A 22,715-nucleotide genomic window follows, 5' to 3' on the forward strand; every position below is an offset into this window, starting at 1 on the left:
TTCTGTTTTCAGCTCAGACACCAACCAGGAACGTTACTTGTTCTAACAGCAGGGGCAAAATGAAACTCTCATCACTGAAATGTGGTAGACAACACAGTACAAAACACAGAGGTAACAGGCAAGAAGAGCCCAGAGAAGGAGGACAGCCTCGTGATTGGAGTCTTGGCAGGGGACCTCCTGGGGGATCGTCCATAATGACTGTAATTTGAGGATGTCAGAGATGGAGGCTGAGGGCCAGGTAGCATAGTGACTGGTAGTCAGTAGACACTCAGTAAGTGTTGAAAAATAGAATGAATGAGTAAATGGGCGAATGAATGAGAGAAATAAGAAAGTGACACTCCCGTCACAGCCTGAAGTAGCACAAGAACAGCTGGGCAACAAGAAAACCTTCAGAATTGGAGGAAAGTTTACTAGACCAGAAGAGGATAGTTTCTTAGTTTTACCTGGTACAAAGTTTGTGTTCTTAATGAGAAAGTATTCACTCCTTTGAAGAATATTTATTGAGTATCTACTACGTACCTGACCTGGTTCTAGGCACTGGGGGAGTGAACAAAGCCTTCAAAGTCGTTCTTCTCCTGGAGGTTACATTCTAGTAGAAGGAATCAGACAATACACAATAAATGCATAATATGCTAGGTGATGTTATATGGTGTAGGAGAAAATAAGACAGGGCTTAGGGGGTTGCTATTTGATAGATATATATAATGGTCAGGGAGAGCCTCTTTGATAACATTTGAGTAGAGAGCTGAAGAAAGTAAGGGAGGGAGCAAGGCATCTGAGGATCCAGGAGAAAAGCAGTCCTGGTAGAACAGCAGGTGTAAATGGCCTGAGGCACAGAACAACAAGGCCAACCTGGAAAGAGGAAAATAGGCAGCAGACTTCAGAGAGGTTGGTTGAGGGTGGAGGAGGGGCAGGTTATGTAATTGAGATATTTTGGTTATAATAAGAAATAATATTTGTAATAACCTGCTGTCTAAAAAAATAATAATAATAATATTTGGTCTTCATCCTTAGAATGTCCCAAGTGCTAAAAGTGATACAGGTGCTTTTGTTATGTTAATGAGGTGACTTTCGACCAAAAAGGATGGGGGCTGAAGATTGAGTTCAATCACCAATGGCTAAGATTTAATCAATCATGCCTATTTAATGGAGCCTCCGCAAAACCCCAAATGGACTGGGTTTGGGGAGCTTCCAGTTGGTGAACACGTGGAAGTGCTGTGGGACTGGCCTGCTAGGAGAGGGCATAGAAACTCATCGATCTTTCCCAGTACCTTGCCCTATATACTTCTTCCATCTGGCTGTTTCTGAGTTAGATCCTTTTAGAATAAACTGGTGATCTGGTAAATAAAATGTTTATTTGAGGTCTCTGAGTCGGTCTAGCAAATTAATCAAAGCCCGGGAAGAAGTCGTGGGAACCTTGGAGTTTCAGCCAGTTGATCAGAAGTACTGGTGACTGAAGTCTGAAGTCCAAGGAGGGGCTTGTGGTAACCTCCAATCTGCAGCCAGTCAGAAGCACAGGTAACAACCTGAACCTGCAACTGACATCTGAAGTTGGTGGGGGCCGGTGGGCAGCTTGTAGGATTGAACCCTTAACCCGTGGAATCTGATGCTGTCTCCGGGTAGGTAGTGTCAGAGTTGAGTTGAGCTGTAGGACGCTCCGCTGGTGTCCAAGGATTGCTTGAGTGTGTGGGAAACTCCCCCCAATATTGGAATGGGGGCCCAGGCAAGTTCAGCTAGGCTCTGTAGGTTGTGCTAAAGCTTGGCTTTGACTCAGGGTGAGGTGGGAAGCCACTGGAGAATTGTGCAGAGGATGGCATGATTTGATTTCCTCTGTGAAAGGAGTGCATTGTCTATGCTGTGGAGACTAGGACAGAGGAGCAGATGCAAGGTGACCGGTGAGGAGACAGTACCTTGTAATAGTCTTGGCAGGAAGGTGGTGGTGGTGTGCCCTGGGTGGTAGTGGAGGTGATGAGGAAAGGTCAGGTTCTGCATCTATTCAGTTGTGAGAGAGAACAGTCAGGGCAACTCCAAGAGTTGCTATTTATTGAGAGGAGCCAGTGTAGGAGGGAAAACGGAGAGTTGTGTTTGACACCTGTTGTGCTTAACCTGGCTTCTGCACAGCTCAGTGGAGATACCAAGGAGACAGTTGTATTCAGGGGAGGGGGCTGGGCTGGAGGTGAAAATTTGGGAGTCATCATTATATTATGGTACGTGATGCCACGTTTTCAGATGACCCGGGGAATGAGTGCAGAGAGAAAGAAAAGACGCTTGAGGATTAACCCTGGAGCACTGCAGCTTGCCAAATCTAGAAGTCTAGGAAGACTGAGAAGGAAAGGCAGGAAGAGAGAGAGAGACAAAGGGGCAAAAGGGCAATCTTCTGTATCGAAGGCTGCTGTAGGTCACACGAGGCATGAGGCCTGAGAACTGACTACCAGATTCTGTAATAGGGGCAGTGGTGACCGTGATGGGTGTGGGTTCAGTGCAGTGCTGGGAATTGAACTCTAAAGTCAGCCTTACCTGTTTTTGTGGTGGTTAGTCATTCTAGGTTTAAAACAAAACTGAATGAATGAAAGAGAGAAAGGGACACACGTACACACAAGAGAGATCTGAACCGAGAGGCCCTTTCCTGCCTTTCACAGCGAGAGCTTGGCACCCAGAGTGGACCAAACCAGGTCAGCAACAGGTTTGCAGAAGGCTGCCTTAGCCGCGTTTGTTTATGTCTGGGTGTGGGTCTCTTACATAACCAGGCAAGTAGGCCACGTTTTCCCTTAGCTTCTTGAGGGAGAGTTGGATTTCATTAGAAATCAGGTTGCAGAGGCCGTAGGCTGGTCGCTGCTATTAACTGTTTCCTGCCAGAGTTGGGATAGGTGTAAATGTCAGAGAACGGGGAGGCATCTGCCTTTCCCTCTCCTCCTTACTAGTGCTAATTCTCCTTCCTTCTCTGGGTGAAATGTATTTACTTTCAGTTGTCTCTCTTGTGTCACCTAACTAGAGCATCTATTATAGCAAGGAAATGCTAATGAAAATTTCTCCTTCAGGGAGTCCCTGTAGAGTTCCATATATCACATTACAGAGCAGTGAGAATAATGGGAGGGGGGAGAGAGGGGGAATCCCCTCGGAGTTACTGTTTATCCTCTAAGCATTCTGCAGGGAGAACCTGGCCGGAGTCCACTTCATCATGTTAGAACATCGTAGTTTCTGAAATAGTCCCTTTGTTCTTGAGAAATGCTGTCTCTGATTGTCTGACTTTATGCTTTTTTCGTCCCACTCTTATCATCTCTCCCATTTCGTAAGGATCTCATCCTTACATCCTTGGAGGTAAATTTTATGGGCAGGTTGGCTTTGTTTTTTGGTGACTTTGTTCAGGATGGACTTTTCAAAGTTTCTTAACATTAGCTGAGTCTGAAATAAGAGTGAAAACGTTTTAAAAGCTCTTCGTGTAGTAAATGGAATGTTTTGTGCATTCCAGTTACCTTGGGTTAATTTTAAATGTGAAAAGTTATAACCAAAGTTGAAATCTTTTTTTTTTAAGAAGCAAAACTACATGAAAGTATCAAAACTATACAACCTCATTTACTTGTATAATAATAGCAAGAATTTACATGGTGCTCACTTTGTGTCAGATTAAAATCCTTCTTTGTGTCAGATTGTGTTCTAATCACTTAAAACGTTAAACAATGTAATCCACACAACAATTCTATGAGAGAGAAGTATTATCATTCCTATTTTATAGATCAGGTAATGGAGGTACAGAGAGGTTAGGTAACTTGCCCAAAGTCACCCAAGCTAATAGATGGTGGAACAGCGCTTTGAATCCAAGCATTCCAGGACCCTTGCTCTCAATTACTGCAATACATTGCTCTTCACTAATTTAAAATTGGCAGCTGGATGGGAGTTGAGTTTTAGTTACTTTTTTACCATGTCTGAAATATGGGTTTGCCAAATATTAAAAATTCATACTATCAACAAAACTGTAAGATTAGATTTTGCTTAGCTTTTTGCTAAGACAAACTATTTACAAAACAGCATTCCTTTAAGACAAAGAGCTGATTTTTTTATTGCAAATTAATTCTATATGGTCGTTGACGAAACACCTGAAGGACTTTTTTTTTGGGCGGGGCGGCAATACTTTTTCACTTAATTTGCTACTAAATGGTTACATATGGAAGTAATGACATCCTATATCTTGAAACTCTTGAAAAGATCAGTTTTATTTTTTTTAATGAAACCGTTGTGCTTTTTCTTTGCGCTGAAGCACAGTAGAGCATTAACCACTTTAATATACGTAGCTGATGTTTATCTGAAGGTACTTTTTAAGACTTACTTTCTTTCCACAATAAATCTTATTCTGCTGGTTTGAAGCCCGTTACTTGCAGTGACTAATGCTGAAGTTAATAAAGGAGTGGAAGTCTAGTAAGTCTGTGTCACCTTTTGGTTGCTGGTCTGTGTTCACTTTTAGATCCTATTATTTTTCGGTGCCTTTTGGCAAGTGGAAGCTATGGATGCTCCAGAGAGTTACACTGCACAAGATTTGGGGGCCAGTTTTATAAATAGTTACAATGAGTGACTCAGAAAATCTACATGGCAGGTTTGGGATGACAGATCTAGAGAGGAGGAAGATTTTCCCTTCTCACTACTATCTTAAGATTTTGTACAGTTGTGTCCTCCCCCAACAAGACTTACTGTCATTACCTAAGTAACAGGATGAGGACAGGGTCTAGGCAGGTTATCCAAAGTGTAGGGTGAATTCTTCTGGGCATTGTTGATCTTGGAGATGGTGTCCCAGCCTAACACTAGATGACATTGAGTCACATAGTAAGGCAGGTATTTCCTTTTCCATTTTCTTTTGACCTTCTGATTCAAGGAGGAGGTCAGTTGGCACCATCGCCTCTTTAACACCTCTCAAATCCTTCAGACTCTTCCTTTATGACAGAGAAAAGGCCCTGTAGACTTTCAGCTTTGAGAGGAAACTGTGTTTAGTCAGAATGTAGTTTATTGTTTTGTGTTCCCTTGTTTTAGTATGTATAATTCCCTTCTGCTTTTGACAGGAAATACTGGTGTTTACAGTGAGAATAAGGTATTTCTATGAAAATTAATTTTTTTTCAAAGGAAAATGGTGAGTCAATCTAAAAACTACTAGAGAATATAATATAGAGGTGATCTATAGATATGGCAAAACTGAATTTGGTAGAAGAATAACAAAATCTTGGGAAATACTGGTCTAATATCTGCTATGGTTAATTTTATAGAGATCTACAGTCTCTTCTTTGAAACTCTTGGGACCATATTTGTTTTGGAATTCAGAATTTTCAGATCTTATTGGCATAGTGCTTATATATGATATGACTTGCATAGTATACACTAGGGCAGTGCCGTCATCTAGCATGGTAGTATTTCTGCAACAAAATGTATGAATGTTCATACCAAGTGGGGTAAATAGGGATTCTCCAGGGCCCCATGTGAGTTCAGGTCAGGCCAACAAATATATTTTTGAACCAAACTTAAGAAAAAAGTTTTGATTTTCAGAGATATCTAGATTTCAAAATCACAGATAAGAGATTATAGATCTGTCTTTGTAAAAAAATTCCATCATTTTCTAAAACACTGATCAAATTAATCGTGCAGAAAACAAATTAGACCCCAACTTGGTCCAAGTAACTCTACCATCTTTAAGTTTATTTAACTGCTTGTGTATGATCTCCTTATAGATTCTGATCTGCTATATCGGGCTAGGTAGATTTGTTTGTGGAAGAAAAAGTTGAATCCGAGTGACTTTTACCTGTGTATGTGAAAAAGGAAGTAGTTCGTCGTCCTGCTCATCCTGGAGATATAAGGGTCAGTGCTGAACACAGAACTTGCTCTCTTGGTAATTAAGAACTTGGATATTGGGTAACTGGCCAATACATTCACTGGTGCCAGAAAATTTGGAGTAATATTTCATCTAATTCTATGTTCTTTTTTTTTTTTTTGCTGTACGCGGGCCTCTCGCTGTTGTGGCCTCTCCCGTTGCGGAGCATAGGCTCCGGACGTGCAGGCTCAACGGCCACAGCTCACGGGCCCAGCCGCTCCGCGGCATGTGGGATCTTCCCGGAATGGGGCACGAACCCGTGTCCCCTGCATTGGCAGGCGGACTCTCAACCACTGCGCCACCAGGGAAGCCCTAGTTCTATGTTCTTAAAATCCATCAAATGTTTGCAATTGTTTTGTTGAGTATATTGTTAGTTCTTAAGATGGTCTAGTTCTCAATGAAGTCTTAATTTAGCCATGATCAAAATGGTTAAAAAGGGGCACAACCAACCTCCCAAGCCAGCTGTTTTATAGTCTGTGAACTTAAGATGTTGTAGAGCAGTTAAGCTGGATTAATTACAGTTCAGAGGGCAATGTTGAGTTACTTATGATTGTTTTTCAAACATGCTGGAAAATGATAAATGAGCAAGTATTTTCTTCAGAACACATTGGGCTTGTCAGATTCTTGATTTATACCTTTTAGAACATGCTTTTATTTTTTGTAGTTAGAATGAAAATATATAGTAATTGATCATAAAAATTATACTTATGAAGTATTTATGGGCTATGTATGTTATATTGCTAACTATTTAAATAAATTGATAAAACGAGACACTATAAACAATGTTTTCCTTTTACATTGTATATTTCCTCAAGAAGCTTAATTAAATCTCACTTGACTGTTCTGTGGAGAAGAGGTATACTTAGATGTAGAATCTGAGGCCTGGGCCATTTGGCTCATACATATTTGTATGTAAATTTTATAATGTCATCTAGGACTTTCCAGAAAGAATAGAGTTTTTTACTCCTGTTACACTAGCGCAACAGTTATTAATGTTTTTCCATTTCTTGACTCATTCCCACAGGCTTACCTGGATTTTAAGCCATGACATAAATAAGACAGGTGGTAGGATTAGTGCCATTTCTGATGGAATAGACGTAACACTATCCCTTTTGTACCTACTCAAGAAAACATACTGGAATGTCAGTGAGGGTGACGTTTGCTATGGATATAACTTTCAGTCTACCCTAGTAAAGTCATTTACAGATATTAAGAATCTCTTATTAGTATAATATACTATGATTAGTATTAATAACCTTATACCTCACACTGAAAACAGTAAAATCACCATTAATAATAACAAAACATAAAATATAATAGTGACTATTTATTGAGCAGTTGCTGAGTGCTAGGCATGTGTTAAGTGCTTTGCATATCTGAACTCATTTAATCCTTATAACTGCACTATGAAGAAAGCATAATAATTATCTGCTTTTACGGATGAGAAAACTCTGTAAAGGTATTTGGAGATCAAGTAAGTTAGCCCGAGTCACAAGAAATGAGGCATTCTGGCTCGACTGTGTTTTATTACCTTCAACTTTATGTTACCCACAAATACAGTAGCATCTCAACTCTCTGGGACTCAACTTTGAGCAACTTCATCTGTTTGGAACAAACCTGAGAACGTGGGAAGCAAGCAAAAACATTTCTGTAGTTGAAATAGGAGCAAAACTCTTTCTGAATGAGATTATGCATATTCAGCAGGCAGTGAACTGCTGGACTGTGTCCTATCTTGGGTCCTTGAGTAAAGGGTCTGGAGTCTGAACACTTCAATGGAGTCCGAGGCTCACAGTATGATCACTAATGCTTCCACATTATTAAGTGAAACGAGTTTTAGTTTAGTGTTAGGAATTGAAGGCTAAAAACCTAATTGATTTTTATGTGCATCTCTCATGATTGGAAAAATACTGCTTGAAATGGGCACATATTCGTTTATCTAGAGCTATTCATTTGCAGTGTTGATCTTAATATGTGAAGACAGCAAAATGCCATCTTGATTTTTTTCTTGTGGTTTGATTAAGAAGGTAAAGCTTAACTGTAAAATAAATTCCTACTACTTTATTTGTCCTGTTTTCATTTTTCCTCTAGATCATTCCTTTGATGTCCTCAAAAAATCCAAGCATCCCCCAACGTTCCTTGCTGCTGACCGGCTTTCTGACATGCTGAATGGCGGTGATGAAGTCTATGCTAACTGCATGGTGATAGATCAGGTAAGGTGTGAGTGATGTTACTAGGGGGATCTGCCCTCTTTTCAAAACCTGAGCATGTGAGAAATGCATTCCGCATCGCTGTGTTCCTCTGAAAATTTCCGCCTAAGCGCAGCCCAGGTGATGTTGCTGTGAAATCTCGCCATATGGGCATTTAATGTAGGTCCTTCCTTCAGAACACAGCACACCGTAGCTCCCACCGAGAAGCACCGTGGGAGGAGTCTTAGGACACCGTTCAAGGAGACGAGTGTGAGGGCTCATCCATGAGGCCAAAACTGGAAATGACATTTGGGAGACCAATTTCTTCTCTGACCTGATGAAGCAGTATTCATATTCAAATCCAGCAAACACTGAGAGCCAGAGCTTGATGTCAGCCCCACGTGAAGCTGTCACACAAATTACTTGCTTAATCCTCACAACACACCTGTTAACGTGTACTTAAGTTATAGAGCCTTAATATTAAAACAGAATGGTGTCATGTTGTAGGGAACCTGGAACCCTTTAGAGTTCTCCACCCATTCCCTGATAGAGATTTATGAGTTAAACCTCATACAGGCGGATGGTTTGAATGGCATCTACATATGGATTTATTCTTTGGTCTTTTCTCTAGCTCAGTGATCCTCAAATTTTAATATTTATAAAAATTAAAGTTTAGTTATAGATCTGAAAATTTCTGCACGCCCTAATTTATGAGAGACTTAAGGGAGTTTCAAGAGTAATTCTGACAGCACACAATTTCTGCTTTACCCCCTGGCTTTAAAACCTAATCCCTACATAAGAAACACTATATAGATGTTCATTGAGCAATAATCTGTTTTACCCTTTGTTGTTGTTATTGTTAGTGTGCATATATTGAGCCCTATTACTTACTGATGTTTTCTCTGATATAAACTTTTTTCCTGTCTAGTAGGTCTCAAGTTCAGCCCATTGGTTGAATGTCTTTGCTTTTTCCTTTGGGTTATGAAACATTGTTACATTAAATGCCTAGTATAAATGGCATAGATCGGAATGATATTCAAAACGACAGAAGAACCAATAAATCAGAATGGACATCAGCTGTAAATAACTGGTATAGTTTTTTTTGGTGTAAAGCAGCTGAATGTCAGCCCTAGTTATAGAAATCTAGGAGAGACACAGAGTTTAGGACAAAGTGGGAGTTCTGGGGACAGTCTTTGAAGATACAAGGTAATTGGACTTACTCTGCTCTAGCCACATTCTGATTTTAATGGTTTTATTCTGTTGCCATATTTTCTCAGCATTTAAATGAAATACATTTGAGTCCATATATATATATATATATATATATATATATATATATATATATTTTCGTTCTGAACCTCAGTGAATACTACAGCACTTCCATCTACGTCAAGTAGTTAAAATTATACTTGACTGGACATTATGTGGAGGCAAACTGTGTCCTTATATGTTCTAAAATACATTAAAAATGCAAAACTTCCCAAACCAAAGATGAAGTTAGGATACAATTTCTGTTTGGAAATACTTTGAGTGAGAGAAATATTGCTTTAATAATGTGAATCATACATTTAAAGAGAGTACGAACAGCCTGATTGATGAACTGAAATGAGGAAGAGGATTGCTGAATTTGGGCCATGAAAACAAAACTCAAAATCTGGATACAAATCACAAAGTTCACTATATCGGTGTAGTATAGTTACATCATTTCTTTTACTGTTCCTGTGTCCATTTGAATAGCAAGGACAAAATGACGAGTCCAAAATCTGCATATCAAAAATAATTTCTAGCAATATCTGGAAAGAATTTTATCTAATTTTCTTCATCTCCTTCAACCTGGCACAGAAGCCTGAAAAGATTGCTAGCTTGTTTATGATGTTTCCTGTAAATTTTCAAGGTTATCAGCCTATCTAATGAGGAAACTCACATGACAAAAACTACTTTGAAAATTACTCTGTCAGGTAAACTACTTTGAAAAAACATTAATTTGGACATCATTTCAAGCCTACATAATTCAGCACAAAGAATCCCTGTATACTCTTTATCAAAAAAACTCCAAATTTTACCATATTTTACTCTATTATTCTAAGTATGTGTTGTGTGTATGTACATGCAAATGCTTATGATATGTATATAAATAGTAAACATTTGGGAGTAAATTGAAAATATGGTGCCCCGTTACCCCTCAGTCTTTCATGGTGTATTTTCCTAAAAGCATGGATATTCTCTTACTTAAGCACATATGGTTACCAAAATCAGGAAATCATCATTGACACCGTACTATTAGCTGTCTACAGACCTTATTCAATTTTAGTCAATTGTCCCAATAATGTTCCTTGTAGCAAAAGAAAATTCAATAACATATCTTGCATTTAGTTGTTGTGTCTCTTTAAGTCTCCTTTAAGCTGGGACAGTTCCTTAGTCTTTGTCTTTTATGACATTGATAATTTTGAAGAATACAGACCAGGTTGTTGTTTGTTTTCTTATTTTGTTTTTTGCTATACTGTCCTTTAATTTTGGTTTGACTTATATTTCCTTATGATTAGATTCAGGTTATGTGTGATTGGCAGGAATATTACAGAGGTGATGTCATGTTCTTCTCAGTGCATTGTATCAGGAGGCACATGACAATAATTTGTCCCATTACTGGTGATATCTTTGATCTACCAAGTTTCTTTTCAGTAAAATTACTATTTTTTTAAAAAAATTATTGTGTATCTTGTGAGGAGTTAGTTTGAGTCTTTGTACATATCCAGTTACTGATTTGACTCTCACTCACTAGCATTCCTTGATTGTTTTTGCCTTAGTAAATTATTATTATGATGGTGGTTGATTTAGGGCCCTGCATTTCCCCCTTTGCTTCTTTTCCCCTTCAGTGTCTTATTTCTAAATGGTGTTACTCTCTTCGTTTTTACTGTCTTCTCCCCCAGAAGTGATGCCTTTTGATGACCACCACCTCAGATCACCAGTACTTTTAAGCCCCTTCCGTAGAGCAAGCGCTGTGATCAACCGGGACTTTTTTTTTTCACACGGTCCAGAGGAAGCTGTACTTTCTCTTCCTGGTGATGATTTTAGATCAGTCTTAGGCCCTGCACTAGCTCCCTGCTCTCCCTACCAGGCAGATTTTTCCAGACTGCCCTTACTCTATGCAAAGGCTTATGGCAAGTATATGACAGGTTTCTTGCTGAGATTTGATGTTTATTATTTACAGGTAATTTAAAGTTTGGGGCATTGTCTGTCTTCTAGTTATGCTAAATCCGTATGTCTTATGTAGCTTTATTTGGTTTTCTTTTTGTTTGGGAGACTCAGATTTATGTGACCACCACTAACTTAGTTACCCAGATTCCTATAAACTATTTTATAAGCTAAAATGCCTACTCTTTAGTTTTTCTCTCAGGTATTTAAAACATTTCCCCTCTTTTGAGTCAGTGGTTCATAAAATGCTAAAAGCATAGTCAGTTTCTGGTTTTGTAATAAAGTTTATAAAATGCTCAGTCTTCTTCCTTTTGTGAATTATGGGATAGCAACCATGTGAACAAAAATATATCATGTAAGAATTCTCTGCTTACATAAAGCAAAACAAGAACAAACAAAAAAGGATAAATAAGCTGGAAGGTTTTTAAATTATGAAAACTTTATTCTTTGCTCAGCAACTATTTTTCTTTCAACTACCAGGTTGGTGATTTGGATATTAACTATATTAACATAGAGGGAATCACTGAAAACACTTGCCTTGAATCCATGGGCTCTACTCCAGGGCCTCAGAACAGCAAGCCCATCCTTCCTACTGAAACCAGTGCTGGCACGTACCCCCCAAATGAGAACACAGAAGTCCCATCACACACCGAAACCCAGCCGTCTTTGATGTCACCATCTAGTTCATATGCTTCCAGTTTGAATCTTTCTTTTGGTCTTCATGGATTTGAAAAGGAACAAAGTCATCTAAAGAAAAGAAGGTAAGGTACTACATTCTAGAGGGAAAATGTAGAAAATCAAAGAACCTTGTAGCAGGACTTAGAAAATTCTATTTTCTTATTGTTATTGTCCCCACCATTTTTATTTCTACATCAAAATTTGCCCCCTTTTAGGTTCTTATATTCCTCGACTTGAAAGTAAGATACATAAGAAAAGTGACAAAAATATAAAAGAGGAAAACCACGAGATACCATTTAATACTTACTAGATAAGCAGAAATTTTAAAAGTGTAACACCATATTTTGGTGAAAATGCATGCGATAGAAACTCCTGTGTACAGTTCATAGGAGTGAAAATTGTATAATAACTTTGGAAAACACTTTGGCATTTCCTTATAAAGTTGGATACGCATATATGTTATGACCCAGCAGTTTTACTTCTGTGTCCTAAGAGACATATGTAAGACTGTTTATTGCAGTAGGAAATAGCCCAAATGGTGGGGAATGAATAGATAAAGTACACTATAGTTACACAATGTAATACCGTACTATAGTGAATATGAATTAACTACGACTACATCTACATGCATAATCATATGCAACTTAGAAACATGAAGTGGAACAAAAAAGGAGCCACAAAATACTTCAGTTAGATTTCACTTTTATAAAATGCAAAAGCAAACAATCTGTTAATATAGGGCATGTATAATGTGCTTAAGCAATAAGGAAATCACAAATGAGAATGAAGAGGATAAAAATCCCCCAATTTAAGATAGTTGTAACATTGAGTAGGCAATGTAGAGAATGAGAAGGAATAAAACAATGGTGTGGCCAATGTTCCTTTCAAGTTGAGTGGGCTCATGGGTGTTTGTTTTATTTTTATGCTCTGTAACTTATAGTTACCTTACACTGTTTCTTGTATGTGTAAAAATGTCACTAAAACAATAGTTTTATTGTATAGGATATGACTGTACATATTTATATATGTGTGTGTGTGTGTGTGTGTGTGACCCTGTACCTTTGTATTCACGTCTTATCCATTCGTACTGTTGTCTGTTTTCTTTAGGGAATAGGCCCATTTTTACTGATTTCGTTTTATCCTTCTCTCTACTTTCCTTAGGAAATAGCTTGTTTTCTCCTCATGCCTTAGACCTCTGATTATATGTCTAGTTTTACACATAAAATTATGAATCAAAATGAAAATAGAATGCACACACATGTGTGTGTATATAAATATTTATCTGAATGAATATTCTACAGAGGCTTAATCAGAAAGGAGTGAAAGGGAGGGGAAGCAGCAGTCACTGGGTGCCAATCACTGGGCTCCACTTTGCACTGATATACAATAACTTGAGGTTATAAAACTTTAACAGATATCGGTACCAAGAGTAATGTCTGGTGCATAAATAATAAAAGGTTTTCTCTAGATTTTTATTGTGTGAATTATGGTTTTAAAGATACTTGCATGGTCATGGCTGCAAATTGAACTGATGGGACATTTTGGGCTCTCCACAAATCTGCTTGGGACAAGAGGCTGACGGTCAAGGCAAGATTCTCCAGAGCTCTGCAGAGACAGATTGAACCATGTGATTAATGCATTCTGGCAGGATCTTTAAGATCTGTTGAGTTTGTGACCCAGATCTCAAGAGGTGAATAAGCTCTTTATAGGAGCTTCTCTAGCGAAAAGGAGGAAAAGCCAAAGATGGGCTCTCTGTACTGCATATGCAAATATTCACAGGATATCTAAATTGTATCTTCTGATCATGGTCTTCTCTGGGACATTTAAACATCTCACTGCTGCAGATGGAGTTGAATATAAGAAAAACTGTCCAGTTTGAGTAAAGGTAATTTGAAGCCTCTGTAAAGATGTCATAGCTCAGGTGTGGGGGGAGGGAATAAGGAGAGGATGATGATGTCTTATGAGAAAATGGTCCCTTCTGAATTTACCTCCTGTACATTCCATCTCCTCTGAAAAATAAACGAGTGAGGAGAAAGGACTTGAGTTCCCCAGAAAGCTCCATCTTGGCCCTGGCATGGCCGTGGGACCCTCCCTTCAGTGGGTGTCATCGTGGAAGACAAGGAACAATTGATAATGAACCCAAAGTGAAATGCACCCAATTCATTAATAAGTGAATTTATTCCCAGAGGCTGGGAACTTCTCATGAAGGAGAAATTTTGGGGCTCACAATAAAAACTGAGGGGAGAATAAGCAATGCAACATTTATTTTTAAAAATTTTGTAACAAAAATTTGGTGATAAAAGACAAGTGTTTGTTTTAAAACTTACATTTTTTAAACCTTTTTTGTCTTACAAAGAATTCTTGAAAGGAAAAAAGAATTTCTTTTTCGTTTTAAAAAGAAATCCTTGTAATACCATGAACCTTCCCCTCACACACACACATAAAATTTAAACAAATGTTACATTCCACATGTTATTTTATATATTCTGCTTTTTTCTATTCTATACTATTTGAAAAGAAAATGCTGGTCACAACCTATTGAATCTATTTCATATCCCACTAATGGGGTTTTGAAAAATGGTTATAAAATGAGAAACCTAGAGGTAATCCTGAAGACTATTATTATTCTAAATAATATTATTTGATACCAAATATCTTAGTTTAATAGCTTAACAAAGGAAAATAGTAGCCCAGTTTGAATGAATAGAAAAAGGAATGTTTTAAAGTATACTATAAAGAATAAAATAAAATACTTCTAGGGTGTATTCATAGTGATGGAGAAATGCTGTATATAACTGGAAAGGCTTGTGTTAAAACACGATATTCTCGTAGGCAGCCAACCATTTGAACTAATTTTCATTAGTATGGCGATCACAAGTTGAAAGACAAATGCAGAGGCACAAGACATCAGCAAATCTCCCCTCCACGCCCACCCCGGGTCTCTTTCTGATCATCACTGAACTAAGGAACCTATATAGCACCTTAAAATACTTGTAGTTACATTGCTGTAATACTCAACACATCAGCATTCACCAGAAAGGTTTTCTTAACTAAGCTTTAGTTTTTTTTTTATGAGGAATAACTTTATGCTCTCCACCATCTTTAGGAGTTGAATTAAAGTGTGAAGTCCACCTCCAATTTGTCCTCTCCTCCTCAAGGTCAAGGTGGAGGCCCTCAATGAGTTCTCCAAGGAGAAAACCCCACGTTGGAAATCCTCAGTGGTGACGATCATGGCCTTTACTGCTGGGTTTGCTGGTGCCCAGGAGGGACCCTGAAATAGCTCAAGGATTAGAGATGAGTCTGAGTATTTGGATTAGAGACATATATGGTAGGATCTCTGTTCCAAATGCCATGTAATTTATTAAGTTGAGATTCAGTGGCCATTAAATAGCCTATGGTTTTTTAAGGAAAATAACCAAATTTGAAGTCTGTTTCTTTGTGTTTCAAAATCAAGATGGTTTATTGTGTTGTTATTAAAATTTTAACTCCAGAATTGTAACAACCAAAGAAAAAATACATTTAAAAATGCACTGTGCATTAACATGCCTGTGGAAGCCCTCAGCCTCAAAGTTTGAGTGGTTTAAAATGTAGATGGATGGAAGGAGCCAGGAATGTGCAAGGTCAAATTCTCGCCTTTTAATTTTATGGTTATCAAAGTTAAATGAGGAAAGAAAAGCAGTAGATAAGCAGAATCACCACCTGTTTCTGACATGTAAGTTTCATGGGAATCATTTTTTTAAATCTCTAAAAATGATAATTGAATGTGACATATTTGGAACCTCACTTGACCCGTGCCTGACCCATTTCTTGACACCAACTCTGGGATGAGATCTTTGCACGTCTCTCCTTGTTTTCTTACGTGTGCCTCCACCCTCCTGTGTTGTCCAAGGGTGAAAGAGGGAATGCCACGTGGTATTTTTCACATGCAAATTGCCCCAAAGGCCCTCCCCTGCCCCCCCCACCCCTGACAGCTCAGTGGCTCTGTTTTGTCTGTGTTTTTAATATTTGAAGGGTAGCTATTTGAGGCTTGTAATAATTATATTTACAAAGCAAAAATCGTGAGGATAGTACTAACTTGAACCAGCTTTCGTTTCTTAGAGCACTTGAAGTGGCTTTTGCTAGGTTGAAATGTTCATTTGGGGAAACATAAAATCTTGTTTAAAAAGAGGCTATTTGGGGGGAGAAAAAAACAATAAAAATCACTTAAGCATGAATTTTGTTAGATATTAAACGGGTGCCCATTGCAGCTGACGCCAATGAGAAAATCTGAATTCAGAGAAATAGAAACCCATGGCTCGGGACTTCCCCAGTGGCACAGTGGTTAAGAATCCGCCTGCCAGTGCAGGGGACACAGGTTTGAGTCCTGGTCCGGGAAGATCCCACATGCCATGGAGCAACTAAGTCTGTGCGCCACAACTACTGAGACTGCGCTCTAGAGCCCGTGAGCTACAACTACTGAGCCTGCATGCCACAACTACTGAAGCCAGCACGCCTAGAGCCTGTGCTCCACAACAAGAGAAGCCACTGCAGTGCGAAGCCCGTGCACCACAAGGAAGAGTAGCCCCCGCTCGCTGCAACTAGAGAAAGCCCACGTGCAGCAACAAAGACCCAACGCAGCCCAAAAAAAAAAAAAAGAAACCCATGGCTCTGTCTTACTTGGTGATTTAGTTGTTTGTTTACTCTGTGCTCCATCCAGTTCCAGCCTTGATGCCCTGGATGCTGACAGTGAAGGAGAGGGGCATTCCGAGCGGTCGCGCATTTGCCACACTCCAGTGTCTCAGAGTTCCTCGAGAACTGGCATTCCTAGCGGGGATGAATTGGACTCTTTTGAGACCAACACTGAACCAGATTTTAATATCTCCAGGACTGAATCACTTTCTTTATCAAGTAGCCTGCAGCTGAAGGTATTCTTATTGGTATTAATTTGGTTTATTATTTGGTTTATTGTAAGCCTGAAAAATATGTTGTCTAAATCCACCCATCTCTGAAAGACAAATTATGTTATGGTCACATGTGTAAACTTTTTTTTTTTGAAGACCCGTGAGCTGCCTGAGCTTGCCTTTTTACTCTCTCCCACTCTAATGTGTATAGTCCTTACTTACAATGGCTGATTTGTTTTCACGAATCACCACCAATACAGTAATCTTTCACATACTTGGAAAATTTTACCATTTTATACTGTGATTTCTGCCATCACCCCTTAAGCAATGGGAGAAAAGCTGGTAGTATGAAGTGAGTTTAAGTGATCAAACTTGTTTTGCACACATAAAATTTTAGTTGGCACTGGTGTTAAGGTAAATAATATTGCTAAGGCAGAGGTGACATTTGTTGAGCGTTCCTGGCTGCAAGGACTCATCTGGAACACCAGATGTCTCCTTTGTCAGTTTTTCCATAGGAGACAGCTTTTCTGTCATTGGCATTTTTGCATTGGAATTTCATTTTGTTGTGGTTTTTAAAAAGACTAAACTCTTCCAGTCTTGCAGAGAAAGCCCTTTTCTGTTTGGACCTATGTTTTCTTTTGGATTTCTGTTGTCCACTTGTTTTCTTTTTCAATCGAGTTTACTACTATAAAACAATGTGTGCTGTGCCCAAACGTCTCATACCACAAACATATGGTGGTTATGGTAATGCTTTATTTTTGTAGTGTTCTCTACAATATACAAAACATGCTTTTATATAAAATGTTTAATTTTCTCATAACTCACCTAGGATATAAGGGAGTACTTTTATTTTAATTTTTGATCAGTTGAAGTTCTGGAGAGATTAGATGTCCACATTGCCCAAGCTTGGTGATAGAGTCAGAACTCAAATCTAGGCCTCCTGACCCCGGATCCTGAATCCACTTCCCTCAGCTCTGAGTCCTGTGGAGCTGTCATAATCTTCTGAACCTAAAGGTCATGTGATATTTCTGGATAATAAGAAATAGGTATGGTTGTTAATGTAGCTGCTTCTCAGATTTGCATTTTGAATGGAACTGTGAAAAATTCATCATTACTTGGAATGAAAAGTAATTCTTTGTGAAACAGTTCCATGCTGTTCACTTTTAAGAAGAATCTTTCCTATAAAATATGTCTTGCCTTGCCTCTGTAATTACCCTGTGTAAATTTGCCAAAGAATTCTGGATAATTTTCAAAGTCCTGTTATGAAAAATGATTACCATGCATGACTTAAAGGCAGAGGGTGGTACTTGGCTAGGGCCCTTTGTGGCCAACTCACTGTTAGGGTTATAGGACAACTCGGGTTGACCTTTCGGACATCCAGGCCCACTGGGTCTTTCCCAATAAGTAAGTCAGGGAGCCATGGCTTAAGACCTTTTGAAGCAGGATCAGGCTTCTGTTTTCAACTTTCCTCCAGGCTCTTCAACTAAACCGTAAGCCTAGGGCAACCATGTGCTTTCACTTAGGGAGAAAAAGGGAACAGTGCTTGTGAGAAGGACAGTTGCTGATGGCTTTAGTTTAGTAACACATTTTGCACCACTTTCTTTCACCTGTAACCTTAAGTGGTATCTTAAAAATGGATGGGGGTGGGCATCAATCCTAAGGCCACTAGGCCTCTGTTGGATGGGATTTGGGTGCCATAAGTGGCTTTAGTGGCATTCTATTGTGTATTCATTTAAATTTTCTAGAACATGTAAGAAAAGCATTTTTTAAATTATCTATCCAGCTTGCATTTTTCATGTATGTTGCCAATATAATAATAGAAATAATAGGTAATTGGGAAAACAGGAAAAAAATAGCAGGTCATTTAAAAGAAATAAAGTTGAACATATATAAATAAGTGATAATTCAAGCAAAATCCCAGGAAGTGCTGGATGGAAGGTCTGTTGAAAGATGGGCACAGACTAGAAGGATTTGTGTAATGACCTGATGCATTCTTTCCTGGAGGCTGCAGCTAACATTACAAACTTAAATAGCTATTAGGAACTTTTAAAAACTTGTCATTTTAGGTGACTGTTCCTCTACCTTCTAATAATTATGTATAGAGATCTCAGTTAATATGGAATTTTGCTTGAATGCTACAGTTTAAAGTAACAAAAATAAGTGACAACTCGGGTTAAAAAAAAAGTCAAACTCGTTGAATACGCAGAGAAAGTCATGTGACTTGATTTTTCACTTTTAACCAACATGGTTGGGATGTCATGATTGTATCCTAAAGTATATAGGAAATATAGAAACTATTCCCAAAAGCTCAAGTTTACTAAAGCATTAAAAAGACAATAACATTTTTAAAGTTGTGAGAGGCAAACAGAAACAAATCATTAATAAGATTACCTCAGAAATGTTCAAGTTGAATCCTTTTTTTAAAGGTTCTGATTTTGATGATGAACACATACTTTCAAGTCTTCCATAGAATTTTTTTTAAACTTCGTTATGATTTCTTTTAGGAATCATTGTTTTCTGGAGTCCGCTCACGTTCTTATTCCTGCTCATCACCCAAAATTTCTTTAGGAAAAACTCGATTGATCCGTGACTTTACAGTGTGCAATTCAGCTGAAGGTAAGCATTAGTTACCATTTGGCTGTGAAAGCATTCTTTTCTAGACTGGATTTTCAGTTAGTAAAAGTGCATAAAGTATGTAAGAGCAGCAGGCTAGTATTTTCAATGTCATTTTCACTATTGATTTTTCTAAGCTTGGCAAAATCCTATTCTCATTGGATATCAGACAAGGTATAAATTTGATTTTGATGAAATCACAGATGTGTACACACCTCTCTGTTGCCTTATTCTTTTTGAATAAAATGTTTTCCTCAAGGACAGTGTAAACTATGATTTATTCTAGGTTCTTTATTGTGAGGGCTTTAGAGAATTTTATTTAAGGAAGTTATAAAAGTTACTTTTGTCCTACATATAAATTGCTGAAATAATCCAATTCCTCACAGTTGCAAAAGCATTGCAAAATGGATTGTCTTCATTTCTTTATTTAACAAGGGACTTTAGAAAGTTAAAATAACAGAACATACTTGAAACACAAGTAAATATATCTCAAACATTTTTTTGTGGCCTATGTAAGCAATCAGAAATACAACTTTTATACAATAAAATTTTAACTGAAATATAGTATACCTACAGAAAGGGGTGCATGTTAGAAGCATGTAGCTTGATGAATTTTCAAAAGTGAATTGAGATCAATAAATAGAACAATTGTGGCAACTCAGAGCTGCCCTTGTAGCCCTTCTTAGCCGCTACCCCAAATTTCAACTTAATTCTGGAATGTAATTAACACTTTCTGTGTACCATTTGTTATAATAATTACATTTAAAGCTGTATTTGGAAGTATTAATGTCAATCTGTAATACATAGCATTATAACAAATTTTTTGTCAATGTATTAGGTAATGCCTTTTTTTGTCTGTTATCCTTAAGAGCCTTAGAAGACTCAGAAAGTGAGAGACGTGCTTAAGTATTCCCAATTTCCCAGCATAGAATATTTAAAATAGGATTTATTTTACTCCTTCTTTTCCTTTCCTTTTTTCTTATTCTTGCTTTGTTACATTGCCGTTCTTTTGCATCCTTATGCCATGTGGAACAACAGTGAAAGCATAATCTTTGTGCTTGGACCTGCCATCCTAAAGCAATGTCTGATGTATGGAGATGTTCGATCAATATTTGTTGAATGAATGTAGCAGACAAAATACATAAAATACAAAAGAAGTGCTACAAGGCATTTTTTTTTCCTTTTTCTTTCTGGGATGTCTTTTTGGAGAATGAGAAAACAGGACTGATAATAAATGTCAGTTTTGATTTTTAGAATGGGAAGATGGAGAGAAAGGACCAAGAGAAAGAAAGGAGACAACTACCTTGAGGGGACAGGAGTAGAAGAGGATTGAATTTGCCCTGGATGTTTTTTCAATACCATAAGTCTTTCTAGGATCTCCAGGTCTCCCTAACCTTAGTTTAGGTTGGGATTCCTTTTAATGGCAGCTTTGACACCTTTTCACTGATAGTCTTAGAGATGGTGAATTAACTTTGTACTGTAACTATTTGGAAAACACTTTTAAGTCTTCTGTGCAGTGTGCAAAATGGTGCCTTTGCCTTTATATCTGTAGTATCTCTGATTATTAAATTCCGACAGTTCTGATGTTTGAAATCTCAGACGACTGAGAGAAAAATGGATAGTTTATAAGGGGAAAGAGCCGTGATTTATGAATTCTTTAATGAATAAGGGAGGGTATTTTTGCTTTACATACATTCCTTAAATCTTCACGTTTGAATTAGAAAGAATAAAAAGCTGAAATCAATTCCTTTGTTTTTTCTGTGAATAAAAGCTTGTCTTTAGACAGTGTGTTTAAAAGTAGGGCTATTGGATGAAGTTTGACACTCTCCAGGAGGTAAGTATTACAAACAGGCAATTTAGGTTGAGGCTACACACTAAATGTACAAAAATCCCAATGGATATTCCTCTATGGTAGCAAACATTTGGATTGGTGTCATTTAGGTCAGTCAAAATCATAGGACTGTGAAGAATAAATTAGCTCTTAAGGAAGAAAAAATAATTTTAACTGTGTGTGTGTGTGAGATCAAAGCACAGGTGTGAAAGCTTGCCTACTTCAAAGATGTATTCTAATGTTTCATTGTTTAATCTGCTTAATCAGAGGTAAATTGACATTTGTGTTGTTATAAATCCTCTTTCAATGAGTTTTGAATAGTTCTAAAATTTTTTTCTATTTGAACAGAGTCCAAGTCTTCCTTCCTCAGTGGAAAATGCCCATAAATGACCTATTGATATAATACAGATATACAGAGACAGGATAGTCTTTCAGTCCTTTTTTATACTTATTTGTGATGTCCTCTCTTTCTTGTCACTTTCAGAGGGTTACTTACGATCATTTATCATGCTTTTGTTGTTTTTGAGGGGGCCAAGAGTACAATGGTGGCAACTTTATTATTTAATGCTTTTTATATATAAAACAAAATCCAATCCTATATTTCCCTTGGGTACATCATGGATTTGGATAGAAAGGAATATTCTCCATGTTAAAATAATTACAGCATCACCAAGATGGACAAAAGTGCTCTACACTTAAAAATTTGAGGAGTGAAGTGAATGTATTTTTGAAAATTATTGTGCACTGATGGATGGAATCCTGTTAGACTTTGTCCAGTTTTCTGAGTCTGATTCTGTTACTTTATTAGCTTGATTATTTGGGATATATGGCTTATTCTCCTGACACCTCAGTCTGTATACAAAAAGGATAATGATTTCTGCCCATGACTTAATTTGAAGAATATTTAATGGCAATAAAATAAAAGTCTTCGAATTCTTCAGAGTAGGTTTTCTGTTACCTACAAGATAGTCTTGGGTTCAACATCGATGTTTCCACATTTCAGGAGATATGTATTCATTAGTTTTCCCCTGTATATATCTGGCCCATCTCCCTTTGCAACCTAGTTTTGCCTCTTCACTCTTCCGGATTGTAACGGTAAAGGATTTGTCCCCGCTCTGTAGATGGTGTGCTCCACAGTGGCCGTTCTCTCCTTCAGTCTCTCTCACTGTCTAAATCAGTGTCTCTGCTCCATCCCTGTAGTAAGTACTCCGGTTTGGGAAACAAGATGGCGCTACGCTGCTTGCATGGGCCTGCCCCTTCTACCCAGCCACCCCAGTCCAATGGAGGAGGGGCGCTCCCTTTTTTATGAGCCACAAAGCACATCTCCGAACTGGCTGCTCTGTAAAGGCATTACAGCTACATTAAAATGGACTCTTCCTTAGGCTGGCCTTCAAGACTTTTCTTTTAAGCTTTGCTAAAAAGCCGCTAAGATATTTATTGATTCTGTACGTTGGGGAATTAGTGTTACGAATAAGGGATGACGCTCT

The 22,715-nt window shown here is 38.0% G+C and overlaps 1 protein-coding gene across 7 annotated transcripts in view; it reads left to right on the plus strand.

The window, feature by feature from the left end:
- The window catches only part of ARHGEF28 (Rho guanine nucleotide exchange factor 28), a 309,493-nt gene that overhangs the window by 188,290 nt on the left and 98,488 nt on the right, over positions 1 to 22,715 (plus strand). For all 7 annotated transcript variants that reach the window (XM_079917337.1, XM_079917335.1, XM_079917334.1 and 4 more), the window contains 4 exons: positions 7,937 to 8,058; positions 11,707 to 11,987; positions 16,601 to 16,808; positions 19,289 to 19,400. In XM_079917337.1, coding sequence (XP_079773463.1) covers positions 7,937 to 8,058; positions 11,707 to 11,987; positions 16,601 to 16,808; positions 19,289 to 19,400 — 723 coding nt within the window. The remainder of the gene's footprint in view (positions 1 to 7,936; positions 8,059 to 11,706; positions 11,988 to 16,600; positions 16,809 to 19,288; positions 19,401 to 22,715) is intronic.

This window comes from Stenella coeruleoalba (genome assembly GCF_951394435.1).
Source record: "Stenella coeruleoalba genome assembly, chromosome: 3".
NCBI lineage: Eukaryota > Metazoa > Chordata > Mammalia > Artiodactyla > Delphinidae > Stenella > Stenella coeruleoalba.